General features: G+C 45.9%; 1 protein-coding gene across 4 annotated transcripts in view; it reads right to left on the reverse strand.

Moving 5' to 3' along the window:
- BACH2 (BTB domain and CNC homolog 2) overlaps window positions 1-18766 on the reverse strand; it is a 369771-nt gene that overhangs the window by 7347 nt on the left and 343658 nt on the right. For all 4 annotated transcript variants that reach the window (XM_034962528.3, XM_034962530.3, XM_034962532.3 and 1 more), the window contains 2 exons: window positions 16301-17893; window positions 4221-4427 (listed from right to left, as the gene is read on the reverse strand). In XM_034962528.3, coding sequence (XP_034818419.1) covers window positions 4221-4427; window positions 16301-17893 — 1800 coding nt within the window. The remainder of the gene's footprint in view (window positions 1-4220; window positions 4428-16300; window positions 17894-18766) is intronic.

Consider the following 18766-nt stretch of genomic DNA (forward strand, 5'->3'; position numbering starts at 1 on the left):
CCCGGGTGGTGGAAGCTGCAGTGAGCGAGATGGTGCCACAGCACTCACCCTGGGTGATACAGTGAGACCCTGTCTCCCCCCACCAAAAAAAGTTTATTTAAAAAAAAGACAAAAAAAAGTCATCAACAATTTCCTATCGTTGCCTAACATACGGAGTTTCATATAGAACCCAGTATCAGCAGGCTCTCTGGCCTTGGTAGCAGAGCAGACTGAACAGGAGGGACCCTCCCTAGGACAGCTGGGGAAAGTGCAGTCTGGAGCAGCGATTCTCCCTGACTTGGGAAGGGAGAAGTAAGGATGGAGCCTGAACCCTTGCGTACTAGCCCAAGGTTCTGAGATGTTCTTCTCCTTAAACAAAATCCTACACATGCTCCTGTGTTACTGAAATTCACCATCCCAATAGAGAGATGACTTCAGCAGCAGACTGGAGACTAATTAAGGTTTTACCATCAACATTTGTGAGAAGGGGGCTGGGCATGGTGGGTCATGCCTGTAATCCCAGCACTTTGCGGCTGAGATGGGCAGATCACTTGAGGTCAGGAGTTCGAGACCAGCCTGGCCAACATGGTGAAACCCTGTCTTTACTAAAAATACAAAAAATTAGCTGGGTGTGTTGGTGCATGCTTATAATCCCAGCTACTTAGGCGGCTGAGACATGAGAATTGCTTGAATCCGGGAGGTGGAGGTTGCAGTGAGCCGAGATTGCACCACTGCACTCCAGTCTGGGCAACAGAGCGAGACTTTGTCTCAAACAAAAAGAAAAAAAATTGCGCGAGGGTGAGGGGAGGTGATGGGGTTCCATGAGGCACACACAATGAAGTGGATGAAGAAAAGGGGCATCTGAAGCAGCATGAAGTCAGTTCTCACCAACCCTTTGCAAGCGCAGGCAGGCAGAAGAGGACGGGAGAGAAAATGAAGAGGAGAAAGGGAGGAGCAGGCATGCGACACGCACAAGGAACAGGTCTCCGACACGGGAGCTGCATGTGCGGTAACATGAATGCAATCTGGCAGGCGGCGTGGGCATGTGTGTCGGAAAGAGAGATTTACACCGGGAAAGGGCACCTGCTAAAATATTTATAAATTTATCAAGAAAATATGTTTTAAAAATGAAAAATAAACAGATGTACAAGTGCAACTTGAGAGAAATACATTATGCGAGTTTGCAACAGCTGAGTGGCGGGTGTGTGGGAGACGGCGTGGGAGTGGGGAGTGAGTGCAGGGCCTGCTGGGGACCGGGCAGGGAGGGACTTGGGGAGAGGTGGAAGCTGCTCTGCCCACCAGCGCCATCCCTGTCAGGACATAGCATCCTCACCACAGGGTGGCGGATAAGAAACAAAACACATCTGGGATGTCTCCTTAGGGAAAAAACTTATATGGGTGGCTGTGCAACCTGGAGCTCTCCCCTTTTAGTACAGAAATCTGCAAAGTGAGGGGCAATACTGCTTGGGCGTTGGGAGAGGAACCCCAGGATCATTCTGCCACATTGCCCCGGCCAAAGCACGGACCGCTCCAGGCCTACTCATCTGTTAAATGTTCCAGGCCACTTTCTAGGGGGAAGAAAATGAGGTGCTGCGTGTGACAGCAGCAGGAAAGGCATTGCAAATCATGCCTTGGTTAAAACCATGAAGCTCTCAGTCACAGACGTACACTGATGAATGTGTTCTTATTCAGCACTGAAACACAACGTGTTATTTAAGGGGATGCCAAAAAGTGGTTGGAGAACTAGATGATGCTCTTTTGGAACTTTGGTTGAAAAATGCTAGCAAAGTGCTTTAGATATCTGCCTGGTCTGTGGCTTGGAATTTATTTGTTCAGTATCACAAAATTACACTAAGCAGAATGCAAATTACCAAAACCAGGCATTTCTCAAATGTGGGTGACTGAAGTTATTTTACTACCTTAAGAGGAGTGCAGGGCACTATAGACATGTGCCTAGGCCCCTGTAGACTCACACCCAGTGGACTTAACTACCTAAGCCCAGCAGGCTTTCAGAAGACCCACACTCACCAGCAGGAATGTCGTCTCCTTATGTGATTTAAATTAAATTCTGTTGTTTAACGACATTAAACATGTTAAAGCAATATTTGAAAGAAAGAAGAAACTCATAATCCCCTGAACTGAATAGTCACAATGTCCAGCAAATTGTAGGGCAATAGACATTTTCTGGGCGCCAGCAATGGGTCCAACACTGGATATTCAGAGATGATCAAGTCACTGTCCTTGTCCTTGAGGAACTGACAGTTGAGGGCTGGGGAGACAGACAAATGTATAGATAACTCAAGAGTAAGTGATAAGCACTAAGCCAGAGGTCAGATCAGGCTTCCACAGGCAGGTGCCCAGCCTAACTGGGGACTCAGGAAAGGGGCTTCCTAGAGAGGTGATGCATAACCTGACTCATTCATTCATTTAGAGATGGGGTCTTGCTATATTGCCCAGGCTAGTCTCAAACTTGTGGCCTCAAGTGATCCTCCTGCCTCAGCCTCCCAAAGTACTGCGATTACAGGTGTGAGCCATGGTGCCCAGCCATGACCTGACTCTTAAAGAACAAAGGAGATAGAAAAAGTGGAGGAATGTCCAAGGCAGAGAGGAAATGGCATAGGCACAAGTGCAGAGTTTGATTTTATCAGGGATCAAGTCCTAGGAAGGGAGTGGATGGTGACACTGGAGAGGTAGCTACAGACTGGAACACAAATGGCAGGAGATATCCTACTAAGAAGCTTGGACTTTCTTTGTTGGTGATGGGAGCTGCTAAACACAGACATTTTCCCTGGTGGTGAGTGTCAAAAAAACCCACAAAACAACAACAACAACAATAACAAAAAACCCTGAAGTCCAGGGCTATCTTGATAACATATAACATCCTGTGCTTTTCTAACATTTCATCCTTGTGCTTTCGTTCTCATTAGCTGGTGGCTCACCATGAGGCCAGGAGGTGCTGCAAACAGTCTGAGGAGCCACACTTAGATCATGACCATACCATGTGGCCTCCCTCTTCTTCAGCCTGACACAGACATGGCACCTGAGATGAGTTTCTGTTATTTGGTGGCAGAAAGGTGGAGCTGAAGGAGGTTGAGTTGGTTGTCTTCAAAGCTACAGTCAGGAGCCAGAGGTCACCTGGATTTACTTTCTGTAGCTTATGGTTGCTTATCAAGGAGAAGGGGCGGGGGCACATAGCTCTGAGTATGGGGGAGCCTGGGAGACGGGAGTTTGTTTTCTGTGACAAAACACTCTCAGGCACAGGGATGGCGATGACAGCCACCTTGAGGCAGAATTGCAAAAGAAAGGACCCTGGGGCTGCAAAGAATGTCAGGAGATCATCTCCTGAGCAATGGCCCCTCTGCAGGTAGGCGTCCTATCTCTATTCCATTCTCTTCTGCCAGGAGGCAGGAGAAAGCAGTGGTACAAGACACGATTTGGAATCAGACACCTGGGTTTGCATTCAAGTTCTACCAAGTACTGGGAAGTTTTCCAGCCCTTCTGCAGTTTCCTCCTCTGTAAATGGGGATAAAGGAGTGCCTAAGTCACAGCGTTAATGTGAGGATTAAATGGGATCATCCATAAAAACAGTTTAGAAGAATACCTGGACCACAGATGCTCATAATTAACATCAGTTATTTATTCATTTTTTTTTGAGACAGGGTTTCACTCTATCACCCAGGCTGGAATGCAGTGGCGTGATCTCCACTCACTGCAACCTTCACTTCCCCTGCTCAAGTGATTATCCTGCCTCAGCCTCCCGAATAGCTGCGACTACAGGCACGTGCTGCCATACCCGGCTAATTTTTTGTATCTTTAGTAGAGACAGGGTTTCACCATGTTGGTCAGGCTGGTTTCAAACTCCTGACCTCAAGTGATCCACCCGCCTTGGCCTTTCAAAGTGCTAGGATTACAGGCGTGAGCCACCACGTCTGGCCAACATCAGTTATTTTCACATGTTGGATGGAAAATAAAAAATAACTACCTCTATATGAATAATGACTGAAGGATATAAAATATTGACACACTATTACACACCTGCGCGCATGCATGCGCGTGCACACACACACACACACGCACAGCAGATGTAAAGCTATTATTTCTGTTGAGAAACTTCTTAAAAAATAAACCCAAACTTCCCCAAAGGGTGACTCTTCTGTCTACTTTTCCAACTTTCATTGCTGTTACTTTACATTAGTCCTGGTCACTTCAGGTTGCTGATCACAATGGACGGGTCAACTCACCAATTTGCGGATTTCACATTCTAAATTCTGAATACAGTCCAGTTTCCTCTTGCGGCAGCGCTGGGCTGCGATGCGGTTCTTGCTGCGCCGTCGGACATCATGAATGAACTCTAACTGTTCTGAGGTTAGCTTGTGCATTTTAATCATCATCTGGAAATCGTTCCTTGGAAGATCTGTGATTTGATCTACAGGAAAAGGAAGTTTTACCTGAAACCAAGAATAACAGAAAATGATTATGGCAGCTGGATTTTAATTCTGGCAGGCGGAACATCAAAAATGATAAAACCTCCTTTTTATGATGACCAAGTAATATGGAAACTACTGAAAGCAAGCAGTGATTACTTATTTCCTGTTTAAAGACAGATAAGATGTAATAATACCTGGATAACCAAACAGAATAAGAACACATATATTGCAATGTTATTGTCTCTGAGATTTTTGAAGCAAATGACATGAACAATATTGGAAAATGTGTCATTTTTCATTGATATAGCACTTTTGTAAGAAAGATTCTAGTTAGTTGAAATGTACTTCCATAAGACCTACAGCCTAACTCAATAAAATGACAAGTTACAGGGAGATACCACATAAAGACATATCTAAAGTCCCTGAATGAAGAGAGCCCCACGTATCCTGAAAATGCTGGAGACGCAAAAAACCCAGTGTGATTCTTAGTTACAATAGCATATGGGAGATAGGAGGAGATAACTTGGATAGGCTTCACCAGCATATAGTAGGAGTCAAAAGAACCGGGCTTTCATCCTTCTCACCAGACATGAGACCTCAGGCTAGCTACGCCACCTCTCTGAGATTCAATTTCCTCATCTGAAAAATAGGGCATTTTAAAAAAGCCGTACAGTGCTATACAAGTGTTGGGCACTTTGGGAATTTATTTTCCAATTTTACAATGAAATGTTGACATTCCTTTATCAAAAGGTGAGATGCATTTTTCCTGCCTTTTGACCAACAGAATGCAGCAGTAGTAATGGTGTATAGTTTCTGAGGCTAGGTCGAAAATTAGCTGCCATGCCTCGAGGACATTCAAGCAGCTCTGTGGAGAGGCCCATGTGGAGAGGGGCTGATGCCTCTAGTCAACAACCAGCATCACCTTGCCAGTCATGTGAACAAGCCACCCTGGAAAAAGATTCTCTAGCCCCAGTCAAACCTTCAGTTGAGTGTAGCCCCAGCCAACATCTGACTTCACCTTATGAGAGATCTTCAGCCCAAACTGCTCAGATGGGCAACTCGTGAATTCCTGACTCACATTCACATTTCTCATAGAAACTGTGAGAGGTGTTAAGTGATTACTATTGTTTTAGGTCATTAAGTTTTGGGGTGATTTATTATGCAACAATAGACATTGGATGCAGGTACTTGTCAGCAAAATTCCAATTCTTGACAAATTCCAATTCTTGACAAATCAAGGCAAATAAGCATTATCTAAAGCGAGGACAGCAGTCTCCTGAAGGATGGGTTTGTATCCTTACTATGTTGTTAAATGATTGCTTATATTTCTTTTTTTTTTGAGACAGGGTCTTGCTCTGTTACTCAGGCTGGAGTGGAGTGTTACGATCACAGCTCACTGTAGCCTTAACCTCCTGGGCTCAAGCAATCCTCTTGCCTCGGCCTCCCAAGTAGCTGGGACAACCATGCCCAGTTAATTAAAAATTTTTTTTTTTTTTTTTTTTTTTTGTAGAGATGAGGTCTTGAGCCACAGAGAAGGGGAAAAAAGAGATGAAGTCTCGTGATGTTGCCCAGGCTGGTTTCAAACTCCTGGGCTCAAGTGATTCTCCCTACTCAGCCTCCCAAAGTGTTGGTATTACAGGTGGGAGCCACTATTCCTGGCCTGAAATATTTCTTTTCTTTTTTCTTTTGAGATGGAGTCTCGGTCTGTCACCCAGGCTGGAGTAGAGTGGCGCGATTTTGACTCACTGCAAACTCCACCTCCCTGGTTCAAGCGATTCTCCTGCCTCACCTCCCGAGTAGCTGGGATTACAGGTGTGCACCACCATGCCCAGCTAATTTTTGTATTTTCAGTAGAGATGCGGTTTTGCCATGTTGGCCAGGCTGGTCTTGAACTCCTGGTCTCAAGTGATCCGCCCGCCTTGGCCTCCCAAAATGCTGGGATTACAGGGGTGAACCATGGTGCTTGGTTCACCACTACTCTATCTCAAGAGCCTCCTTGGCACCCATGAGGTGACACAGGCTTGCACCTTTGAGCAGTTTGTCACTCCCCTTCCCGAGGCTCTTGGGGATTCAGCAGCTTCTGGGTTCAGTCTGGTCCTGCTTCAGAAGCTCCTGGAATAAAAAGGTTGTGTGCTGCCAGGCTGAGAGACAACGTGTGGGTTAGCTCAGATTGCTTCATTCTTGTTTACATTCACGTCTGCTCCGGATGAGCCAGCAGATGGCACTACAAACCTAAACTTCCTTCAAGCGCTAGCCCAGCCCTGTCTAATACAAACAACACAAGCTACATTTGTGATTTTAAATTTTCCAGCAGCTACATTAAAAGAAGTAAAAAGAAACAGGTGAAATGAGTCTGAATACTGTATGTTATTTAACCCAATAGATAAAAATACTTCCAACATGTAGCTAATTATTAATGAGATAGTTTACAGTTTTTTTTTTTGTGCTAAACTTTCCAAATCCAAAGCACATTTTATCCTTACAGCACATCATAATTCAGACTAGCCACTTTCAGGGGCTCAACAGCCACATGCAGCATGTGGCAAATGGACTGGACAGTGCCACTCTAGGAGACAGAATAAATGGACTCAATGAATCCCAGCAGCCAGAAAAACATATGGGTCTGGGCTGAACTGATCAAAATGCTCTTGGGTGAAGAAACCAACCCCTCGATAGTGTTCAGATGCTGCAGGGTTAAGTCTGTGTTCTTCAAGGGAGTGAGGATGAAGACATTTGATCCTGAGCCCAGGTTTCTCTTTGGCTGCATCATTTGCAGGCAGACACGAGTCCCAACTGCCGGCATGTGTGGCTAGTCAATTCCCGTGCACAAAGGCAAATGTATGAAATGATCATTTGACTTTTCTGTGGTTGGGTGCAAGCTCTTTGTCAGGTTCCATCATAGCTCCGAGCTTGTGCAGTGTGGCATTTACTGAAGGTTCCCAGTAGGTGCTCTGATTCAACTTCTACCTGGTGAGCTCTGTCCCATGACACCTGTAAAATTTTGGTCCAAGAAAGCAAAATCGCAGTAGGGCCCATGACACCACTGTCGGCTTGGCCCTGCTCCGACTGCTAAAGACAGGCAGCCAGGACAAACAGTTCCTTGTTATGGGCTCTGCAAAGGCCTTTGTGCACGGGGCTGTGTTTGCACAGGGCTTCTAATGGTATGAAAGAATGTTTGATTTCCCTCTTATACCCGTTGGATAACAAACAGACACTCAGATCCTGCACGGTGTCTCCGGAACACAGAGGTCTGTCTGTTGGAGATGTGGATGTTCCAACACGGCAGAGGTGGTGGCGCTTTGGGGGCTTGTGGAGTTTTCCCTCTGATGACAACAAAGCCATTCTGCTTCTGCTCTAAATGTGTTTACTTACTCTCAGAAAGAAGATATCCCTATAGTTCAGGCCACAGGGAAAGTCAAAAGGATGTCTATACCAAGAGCTACTGTATTTAAATCATCCAGACAGTGAATATAAAACACTAGGGGAATAGCAGGGAGAGTTGCCAAGAAAAAGAAAAAATCAACAATGCTAGTTTCAAAGTCCTTGAGACAAAAAGCCATAATACACTTCAGCAGAGCTGCTGCAACACAATCTGCTTTTTAAAGAGGGTCAGAGGAAAAGGTAATGGTCAACTATAGACTTTCTCCCAGGTGAAAAAAACCCCAACTCACTCTTGTTTCTCTTTACAAGTCTTGGTTCCCCCTCTAGCAAGGGAGGACTTATGTTCACTGACATGTGGGGGTCTCTGAGGTGTTCTCGGACAGGCACCGGGTCGGGGTGGGTGGGAACTTGACCACACCCATGTGTTGTTTCTTGAGTAATAAGTTCCAAGCCAAGAACGTCTTGTCTGGAAATAAGGAGTAGCCACTGACTGTTTGGTCCCGTGGAGGACATGCCTCTCCCAGGCTCTCGGCACTCAAAACATTCCTCAAATGGGGCTGAGGAGTCAGAGAAGGCCAGCAGGCCTTGGAAAGTGGAAACACATCAAGAAGGTTGAGGCCCGCCTCTTTTCCTTCTAGATAATTATTCTGAGCCAAACAGGCCCAGTTGGGCTTAACATCTTATTAACTGTCCCTCCACACACTCGCTCCTCCAGGATCTCACTTCGCAGCAGTGGCTTGGTTTCCTAAAGAGTCCCAACAGCCAATGTGATGAGGTGAAGAGTCCTGTGAACTGTCGCCACCCCCACTAGTTATACTCAGCCACCCACACGCAGCTCCGGACACACAGGCTGCATATAAGGGGAAGGGCACGAGGGATTCATGGGCACCACTCTTTAGCCAGGGGTCTACCACTTTGGTTCTCGGTAGAGATTCGGAGAATCAGGGCAGCCACTGAGTCAGCAGGCCAAGGGCCAAACAGGGCACCAGAGGCCTGTGCCACAGTTGGCACAATAAGCTGCTGTTGATTTTATTCAGCCCAGCAAAGTGTTGACTCTTCCCCGTCCGGAACACAACAGGAGCAGCAGGACCGAGGTGGGTTTTTAGCACGGTACCTGCCCTGTCCTGCTAAGCATGGCTATAGGAGGGTTAGTTCTTCTGGAGATTCCAGCTTTACAAATTTTTTTTCTTTTAAAGACAGGGTCTCGCTCTGTTGTCTAGGCTGGTCTCAAACTCCTGGCCTCAAGCTATCTTCCTTCCTTGGCCTCCCAAACTGTTGGGATTATAGGAGTGAGCCACCACGCCTGGCTAGGCTCCAGCTCCTGAGCAGTCAGTAAAATGGATAGTCCCTGCAGTGTGTCCAGGGATTCTCAGGTCCAGGTGTGACATCTGGACAGTGCATGGAACCTACATATGTCTCCTTGCATGCTGTCTGCACCAACGAGGCAGAGGGGAGGCTGTAGGCTGGGCCCTGGGATGCCGGTGCTTCCTTCTCACCAAACAGAAATCGGCTGCTTTATTTCTCTTCCCTGCCAACAGCCACGACCATTCTTCAGCCTAAACCATCATCCCCTTCCTCCCAGTTAAAAGGAAACATTGAAAAATTATATAAGTATTATATAATTATAGATTATTCTGTATTATATAAAAATTACGTATTATATAAATATAGCTTTCATAAAATATAAGACAAAAGAAGGGAAAAAAAATTCTCATCCCCAAATGATGACTCTCTTGCTCTGGTAGATTTCCCCGCGATCTTTGTTTTCTCTGCATCTTTTTTAGGAGTTGCAATCAAGTGGTGCTGTATCTATCTCACCCAACAAACATTTCGCTTGCCCAGTGTCTCTGGTTGCTGGGTGAAGTTTACTGGAAAAGCAGGAAAGTAGCTGCAAATTTTGCAGAAAAAGCCAGAAACAAATATTTCCTGTAGAAATCTCAGTGGAAGACTAGTTTGTTAATATTTTTTCCTACTTCATTTCTTGGTTTTATTACCAGATGTTGACTGAAACCCATAGGAGTAGGGTCACATCAGCATGATACCCTGAGACACTGATGGTGTGGTCAGCTCTCCAAAGTCTTTAACTCCTGTACTCTGAGGAGACCCTCAGATCCCAGGGAGCTGTCGAGGGAGGAAGCAATATGCCCATTGGAGATGATTCCGGTGCTGCTGGAACCAGGACAGCCAGCTCAGTGCTGGGCAGATGGCAATGACAAAATCTCCCCTCCCAGGTGAAGAAATGTTTCTCACGCAATTGTCCTTCCACGCCCTCTTCTCATGGTCCAGTTTCTAGCACAAATATGGGACACCTGGGATTCAGTTGTGATACTTCAATTAATTAGCTGTGTGATCTCAGGCAAGTCTTCATTCTGTCTGTCCCAAAGTTCTTGGAGGATCTAGGAGTCACAGGGCGATAATGCCTGCCCTACTTAGCATACAGGGTTGCTATGAAGAATACAACTGGATGACAGGTGGAGAAAGTGCTTGGGAAAGTTTCAACTGCCTGATAGATACAAGGTATTATTATTTCTGTTTATTAGCCCTATCTATCTCTGTCACATGGTTTCGTCTTACAGACATGTGCTTTGGAATTCCAGACACTTACAATGTTCTAGACAACATAAAAACACTGTTTTAATTAGAAATATGGCTGATTTCTATGCTGCCCAGCAAGGTTTCTTTTTATTAAGCAGACCAATTACAGACACTTCTAAAAACTTGCCTGATTCACCAAACCACAAAAATGATTGTAAAAATTTTACATACAACGTGTGTCTCAAAGTCAGCATTGGGGTGGGAAGAGTTAGAGTCGGATGGCTCTTCTATTCTGTACCATTTCCATGTTTTCTCTGGACTTTCTCTCTCTCTTCCCTTCTCTCTCTCTCCCGCCCCCTGCCTGCCCCCAACACACTCTCTTACTCTCATACACTTTTATCCCTCAGTGTAAAACATGTTAATAAAGCAAGTCCAAAAATCCATACTTTTGACTGTGCAAAGAAACTCTCTGTGGTGCTTCTTTACTAAAATCTACAATTAAGTAGAAATGGTCCAGTTACAAAGCTGTCTTACTAAGAGGCTTACTACTTTGGAAAATGACTGTAATTTTCTATAATTTCCAACATCTAAAAACAAACCTATAAACCATAATGAGATAAACCGTAACTACTCACACCCACTAGAGGGCACTAACAAAAAAGATGGGCAATAACAAGTGTCGGCGAGGATGCAGAGAAACTGGATCCTTGATACACTGCTGGTGGGAATTTGAAATGGTATAGCCACTTTGGAAACAGTCTAATAGCTCCTCAAAAGGTTAAATACAAAGTTATATGATTTAGCAGTTCCACTCCTAGGAATATTATGGAAATAACTGAAAACATGTCTTAAAAACAACTTGTACTCAAATGCTCACAGCAGCATTATTTATAATAGCCCCAAAGTGGAAACAACCCACATGGCCCTCAACCAATGAACAACAAAATGTGGTATTAGTCAACAAAATGGATTGACATAATGGAATATTACTCAGCAATTAAAGGGAACAAAGTACTAATACATGACAATATACCTGGTGAGTACATCAATGGCAAGGGTAAAACTTCAAAGCATTATGCTAAAGTGAAAGGAGCTAGACACAGAAGGCCACATCTTGCAAGATTCTATTTATACAAATGCCCCAAACAAGTACATCTACAGAGACAGAAGGTAGATTACTGGTTGCCTGGGGCTGAGGGGAGTGTGCAATGGGGAGTAACTGCTAATAGGTACAGCATTTCCTTTTAGGGTGGTGAAAATGTTTTAGAATTACATAGTGGTGATGGTTGTACAACACTGTGAATATATCAACAACCACTGAATTGTTCATCTTAGTAGGGTGGATTTTATGATATGGGAATTATGTCTTAATTTAAAAAATAAACCTGTGCAAGATAGACATACATAAAATTCAAACATTACAGACATACATAGAAATGAAACTTTCCCTACACTCCTCTCCAATGGTGCTCCCAGTTTTTTCTTATTCTCTATACTGATTTTATTTATATGGTGTGTATATTTAGGAAACAAACTAGGACCTTGTGCATACTGTTTTGTGATTTTCACTTATGTGACTTGTTCATTTTTTTTTACTGGAAGAGAAAAATTCCCAACCTGACTTCTTAAGGAATATAGCAAATCCAGAAGTCATAAAGAAAAAGACTTATACCTTGACTACATAAAACTAAAAATTTTTTATAAGGGAAAAGGTACAATAAATAAAGAAGCAGACTAAGGGAATATCTAAGCAACATTTATGACAAAGGGTTAATATTCCTAATATTAGGGATTAAGATTCCTACACGTTGATTTAAAGTTAAACAATACGAAAGAAAAATGGGCAAAGAGGTAAACCAGCAATTCACAGGAAAGGAAATATAAATGTTCAATACACGTAAAACAAGATGTCAGCCTCATTAGTAGTCACCATTTTTTTGCCCATCAAATTGGCAAAAATTAAAAAGACTGGCGACAACTAGTATGGGCAAGAATAGGGGAAATTGGACACTCTAAGTTGCTGATGAATATGTGAATTGCTACAACATTTTGGGTAGGTCATTAGGTAGTATTTAATAAATGGGCACAACCTTTAGCCCATCTTTGAAACTAACCCACAAAAATAAAAGCACCACTACTAACAGTAGGGTCACAAAATGTTTATTGCAGCAATATTTATCAGAGGGAAAAACTGAAAACAACTGAAATGTCTGGTGATAAGCGACAGCTGAATGAACTACGATTTACGAGAACGAGAGATATTGGAGAAACATGTCTTGGCCCTGTGTGATCGACCTACAGCCACGTGCATGGTAGACAGCTACGTGAAAAAAGGAAGCTGCTAACTCTACAACATAATGCCATTAAAATAAAACCCAAACCCACAGAGAGGTGAATATATATTTGTATATTGTTGTAGGCAAAGAGAAAGCCTCTTAAATTTGGTATGTTTGGGGCTGGGTATGCTGTGTTCTAGAATTTAAAAAAGAATGTCATTTAACTAACCTGCACAATGTGCACATGTACCCTAAAACTTAAAGTATAATAAAAATTAAAAAAAAAAAGTTGATTATTGATAAAGGATAATACTGCGCTAATTTGATCTTTCTCGAAGCCAGGGAACAGTTAAAAAGGATGGGAGAAGCCAACGACTGTGAGATGGAAGGGCTGCTTAACATGGTGTAACTACAACATCTTACAGAATACAAGGTATGTTAACACTTTACTTTTGGTCTAACATTTTGGCTCCCTACGGGGTGGAGGAAGACAGATTGGGAAAACACACGCGAAGTATTACACTGGCGTCTGGCAAGGGGTGGAAACTCCTGTCTTGATTTCTGACTCTGGTGTCTCCGTGGGGTTCACTTGAAAGAGAAGGCACCTGGATCCCATATGAAAGCAGGGCAGGGCAGAATTAGCCCAACAGATGCTGGCTTCTTCTGGATCAGTTCAGGAAAACAAGTTTTGACTTGTGGAGAAGGATCTGCCTTGAGCACTATTACTGGGGATAATGCTTCATTCAACCAGGGTCAAAGTAACTCCCTAAAGCAGGTTATCAACTCCTCGAGCAGCAGTCATGGCAAGTCCCTAAGACAGTTCTTGGAAACCTAACCTCCTCTACTCTAGGAAAACTAAGATGTCAAATTGGGAAAAACCTTAACTTTACTGTAACTGTCCTGTCCAAACCGTACCACTGAGAGGGGCTATGATTTCCAAAATGGCATAGAGCTTTGGTAAATGTCTCTTCTTTCACTGTTCAGGAATGCAGAAGATGGATTTTTTTTTTTTTTTTTGAGACAGAGTCTCGCTCTGTCACCCAGGCAGGAGTGCAGCGGCGCGATCTCGGCTCACTGCAAGCTCCGCCTCCCGGGCTCACGCCATTCTCCTGCCTCAGCCTCCCGAGTAGCTGGGACTACAGGTGCCCACCACGACGCCCAGCTAATTTTTTTTTTGTATTTTTTAGTAGAGACGGGGTTTCACCGTGTTAGCCAGGATGGTCTCGATCTCCTGACCTTGTGATCCGCCCCCCTCGGCCTCCCAAAGTGCTGGGATTACAGGTGTGAGCCACCGCGCCCAGCCATGGATTCCTTTTTTAAAGGTAAAAATAAGAGTATTTTTAAAAGTAGGGGTATTTCTCAAGGGGGGAAGGCTAGTCCTGTTCATGACTATTTTACAGGTTGAATGAGTCCTCCTTTTCATTGAGTTACTATTTTTAGTTCTAAAGTAAACAACCGACATGGTCCCAACATACACACAAAAAATGTGTTCTTGCTGTGGCCCCAAGACTTTAAGCTCTCTTTTGGGATATTGGCGGCGAGGGTGGGGGGACACAAAAGAAGATGTATCTGAAACTGACAGTTCTTTGAACATATGCAAATGTCATAAAAACACCACCCTCCCTTGAGCTTAATGGCCAGCCTTTTACTTTTTTTTGAGACAGGGTCTCACTTTGTCACCCAGGCTGGAGTGCAGTGCCACCATCTCAGCTCACTGCAACCTCCTTCTCCTGGGCTCAAGTGATCCTCCCACCTCAGCCCCACAAGTAGCTGGGACTACTGGCACGAGCCACCACGCCTGGCTATTTTTTTATATTTTTGGTAGAGATGGGGTTTCACCATGTTGCCCAGGCTGGTCTTGAAATCCTGAGCTCAAGTGATCCACCCACCTCGGCCTCCCAAAATGCTAGGATTACAGGCCTGAGCCACCATGCCCGGCCCCAGGCTCCTCTTAAAGGAGAGACAAAAAACAAAGACTGCAGGCCTTTGTGCTCTTCTCCCTCCACCAGTCCTTGGTAGGAAGCCATGATGCGGATGAGGTGGACGCAGTGACTTGCCTTCCACATCAGGCACGCTCATTCACGGTTTCAGAAGAAAAGGAAAACCTCACAAAAGAGGTCAGAGGGAAAGAGTGAGTGAGGAGAGAGAAAACACAGCCTTTCACTATTTTCGGGAAAGCTCAATCTTCCCAATGTCAGGGACACAGATGTGAGCCTGGCTTGGGGCACTGGGCACAACCCACCACCCCAAACCTAAGGGGAGGTGGTATATTCACATGGGAATAGCTCCCATTCAAATTTCCTTTCTAATTTATTTTAAATTAAATCCTTGCAGTGTTTCTCTTTCTCCATGTCTGCTGGGCAGTTAAGAGAGGGGCAGAAACCAGGCTAGCAAGCAAAGAAAGTGACCACAGGGCATTTTTGCAGTGGGCACAGGGGCCTTTGGCATCTATTTTCAAAACATGCCCAGACTAAAACCTCATGTGCTTCTCGCCAATCTTGCAGAGGCTGAATAAACTGCACGTGGCTCTGTGAAAAGCCACCTCATCCCGTATGGCATTTCTGCTTTCTGGCTGGGTTAACATCTCTGCCTTACAGAGGCTGGTAACATCCAGAGAGCACAGACGGGTACCAAGGTTGCTGGCCTCAGGAGGACCATGTTTCATTTCTTCCTGTGTTTTTGGGATACACAGCTCTGAGAAGGGACTTGTCACTGGGTTTGTTCAATCCCGCTCCTGAGGGGGGTCTGAGACACAGGTAGCAGTCTCAAGCTGGTACCTTGTCAATCAGCAAGACAGTGCAGTGAACGCCAGGTCACGACACAGACTCTCTCAGGTCTTTCTAGGGAATGTTCATGTTATTGGGGAGGTGGGTCCTCTGCGGGGGCCTCTTCTTTCCTCTCCTTAGTCTTGTGAGTCTTGCTCACGATGTGGCTGCTGTTGCCCCTGTTCCCCTCTTCCAGCAATGGTAAGACACACATGGAGCCTCTGGACATTTTTCCTAGCAAGTACATTGCTTTCAGGGTGGATGAAACTGCTACTCTACCCCACTACTTCTCAAAATGTCTTCCTAGCATTTGAGGGAGCTTGGGAAATGATCCATTATACATTATGTGTGGCTGACTAGGGTGCTTCTGTGATGACCCCAGGAGCGGGATAAACGGTGAGCCTTCCATCACCTTCACTGTGATGGACATGGGGTGGCCCTGGGGTCTTCTGTTGACAAGGAAAATCTAAAAGGTGCTGGGAGAGTGTTGATCTATTTGGTTTCAATCAATCAATCTGGAAAGAGATTCTATATCTTCCTTTACGCTGAACGGGTGAAGGGCAAGGATGAGGGTGATGAACATGGCATCCTTTCAAAGCAGATGTAGGAGGGGGAGAGAGGGAGGAGAAAGAGGGGGGTCTGGAGTGCCTCAGTGTACTTCATGCATTAGACTTCAGTATATTTTTACTCAGCAGCTTGCCTCTGCTTGTCGAGTATTGAGATCCAGATCAAATATCAAGTGCTTTTCTAGGACAGAAGTGGTTAATGTGGAATCACCTTCAGCATCCTGCCTCTGTGGATGGGGAAGGCAGTCTCTCTACTGTCATCTTTAATCTTAGCACGTAAGAACAATGTGGGAGTGGTGGGGGGCAGGGAGTAGTCCAGATAAAGGGCCTAGAGAGTGGGTCACATGCTTGAATTTATGTGGGTTCCCTACCTCCTGGCCCCTGTCCTGCACAGGACACGACTCACTGTCTGCTTCCGAGAACGATCCGGATTCGTCGCTGGAGTTGGTTCCGTAAGACTGCTCACATTTAATTTGGGGCCGCACTTGGTTGTACATTCCATCTCCCATCAGGCCTGGTTCCTGATGTTCTGTGGCAAGGAATCTGGCTCCCTGGGAACAGGGCGAGGAGGAGAACTCACAGAGAGGGAGGCTGCAGGGTGAGCCCCCGCTCCCGTCCTCCGCGTAGGAATAGGAAGAGCAGGAGCTGGAAGTCCTGGTCCTGGTCTCCAAGGGGGGTGAGCGAGGGCAGACTTTGATTGGCACCGGGCAGCTGGTGTTGGGCCGCATCCTTCCTGGCAAGTGGTCGGCCATCAGCCCACCGTGGGAGTAGGCCTGCGAGCTGGGGAGGGACTGGCCAGCTCCCACCCACAGACCCTTTGGCACCGGCTCAGAGAGGTCTTTGTCCAAACTGCTCACCCCAGAATAAGAATGCACCGAGGTGCTCACTTGGTCACAAGCGCTGGAGGAGAAGATCACGCTCCTCCGGTCCAGCTCTCCCTCCTGTTTACAGAGAGCCTCCAACCCAGGCCCCCTGAGGGGCGACCCCATGGTGAAGTTGGACACCTCCTTCTGGCCCACGTGGGGCTGTCCATAATTCCCTGTGAAAGGGGTGTAGTCAGTTTTAAGGTCACCCTGAGTGATCCCCTTGTCAAAAGGGCAGGCTGGACTCCTGGCAAAGTGCTGCTGAGATGTACTGGGCAGGCCAGACAGCTCCACACTTTTCGTTATGCTGAACAGAGACCTTAAGCAGGAGGGCGAGGCCACGCTCCTGGATCTCTCCAGGCAGGCGGCCCCAGCTGGGGCCGTGGGGGTAGGGGCAGGGCTGGGCTGTTTCCGGTCCATCTCGACATCCCCCGCTCTGTCCTTGGCGTCAGGCTCATCTCCAGACAGGCAGAGCGTGATGCTCTCTTCCTCATTCTCTTCACTGGGCGGCTCACTTTTAATCTGCCCCCTGGCAAGCCCCGGCTTGAGGCTGTTGCTAGAGTTATCTTCCCGGAATGTGCTTGCAAAACCTGAGGTACTGTGTGATGATGCATTATAGACATTCTTGGTACATGCAAGCTGGTATTTCTTGTATCTGGGGTACTGCGTTAACGCGTCCTTTTCTGAGCTCTCCTTGGTGTCTGTGGGCACGTCAGGCTCGGGCAGCAGGGCTTCTTCCTTCTCTGCTACGGGGATGGCGGCGGCCTCAAAGCTGATGGGCTCTGGAAGCATCTGGTCCCTGGGGCAAGCCATCTTGGCCGTCTCTGAATCCATCGTCTCCTCCTCTTCATCCTCCTCCTCTCCTGCAGAGTTCTCGCAGTCCTCGTGTGGGCGCTGGCACGCAGCATCCTTCCGGCACACAAACAGGCCATCCTCACTGTTCAGGAGCTGGGTCTGCAGGAAGCTGAAGCAGGAGTCCTCGAGGTTGTGCATGCGCAGGAACTCAGCACAGCGGATGACCTCGCGGATGTTTTCTCTGCTGAGTAACAGCTTGGCAGTGTAGGCAAACTGTAACAGCGGCCCAAAGCCCCTGGCCGTGACCTGCAAAACAAACAAGGAAATCGCCAACATTACCATCAGCACTGCTATTGTCCCGAATCCCTCAACTGAAGCAAGATAACCAGACAGTGCTAATGTCCCAGAATAAAGACTGCAAAGGGGCAGTTAATCTTGTAGTACTGGGTCAGCAATGATTCTGCTTCCAATAATTAGTGCCTGTCTCGTGCATGCCACTGTTGTACTCCATCACAGCACAGGCAGAATTGAAAATCACCAGGGTCAAGTGGCTAAACAAGATGACAACGGGTTCAGTGTTTACACTAATGAAATATCCTGGCAAAAATGCACGGTGACAATGGGGAGCCTATTAATTTCCCTCCCAATCAGTCCTGTTGAGAGCCATTCTACACGAGGCGGGAGTGTTGTGACACTTCTTGCAGCTTGCTGGAGCCCAAGAGAGCCTTAACGTTTTCTTGTCAACCACAAAAATGGCAATGTGGCCCTGCAAAAAACTAACTCCAGGGAGTTGTAAAAATAGGTTTTCCTCACTTACAATGTTAAAAGAGACATTAAAACAACTCCTGTTTTGCTCATCCATCACAGTTTCTACTTGAGACTTTCGGTCATCATGTCCTACCTGATCTTATGATGATGATGATCTCATTATCTCACCAGAGATGACAACAATCAAAAGTGGTGTGCTCAAGACGAAATCAACCCCTGGCCCATAATGAATGGGGGTTGCAGAGTTAAATAAACCGGCTCTCATTTAAATGGTTGAAGCTGCTGAGTGGCACAGGGTATGGGCTATTCCTTCCCTAATTATTAGCAGCAGCTTTGCCATGCAGCTGTCTTTTTTTCCTGGTAAATCTTCAGGGGCTAAGCCTACTGTCATTTGCTGCTTATCTGTTATAT

The sequence above is a fragment of the Pan paniscus genome, chromosome 5, assembly GCF_029289425.2.
Source record: "Pan paniscus chromosome 5, NHGRI_mPanPan1-v2.0_pri, whole genome shotgun sequence".
Lineage (NCBI taxonomy): Eukaryota > Metazoa > Chordata > Mammalia > Primates > Hominidae > Pan > Pan paniscus.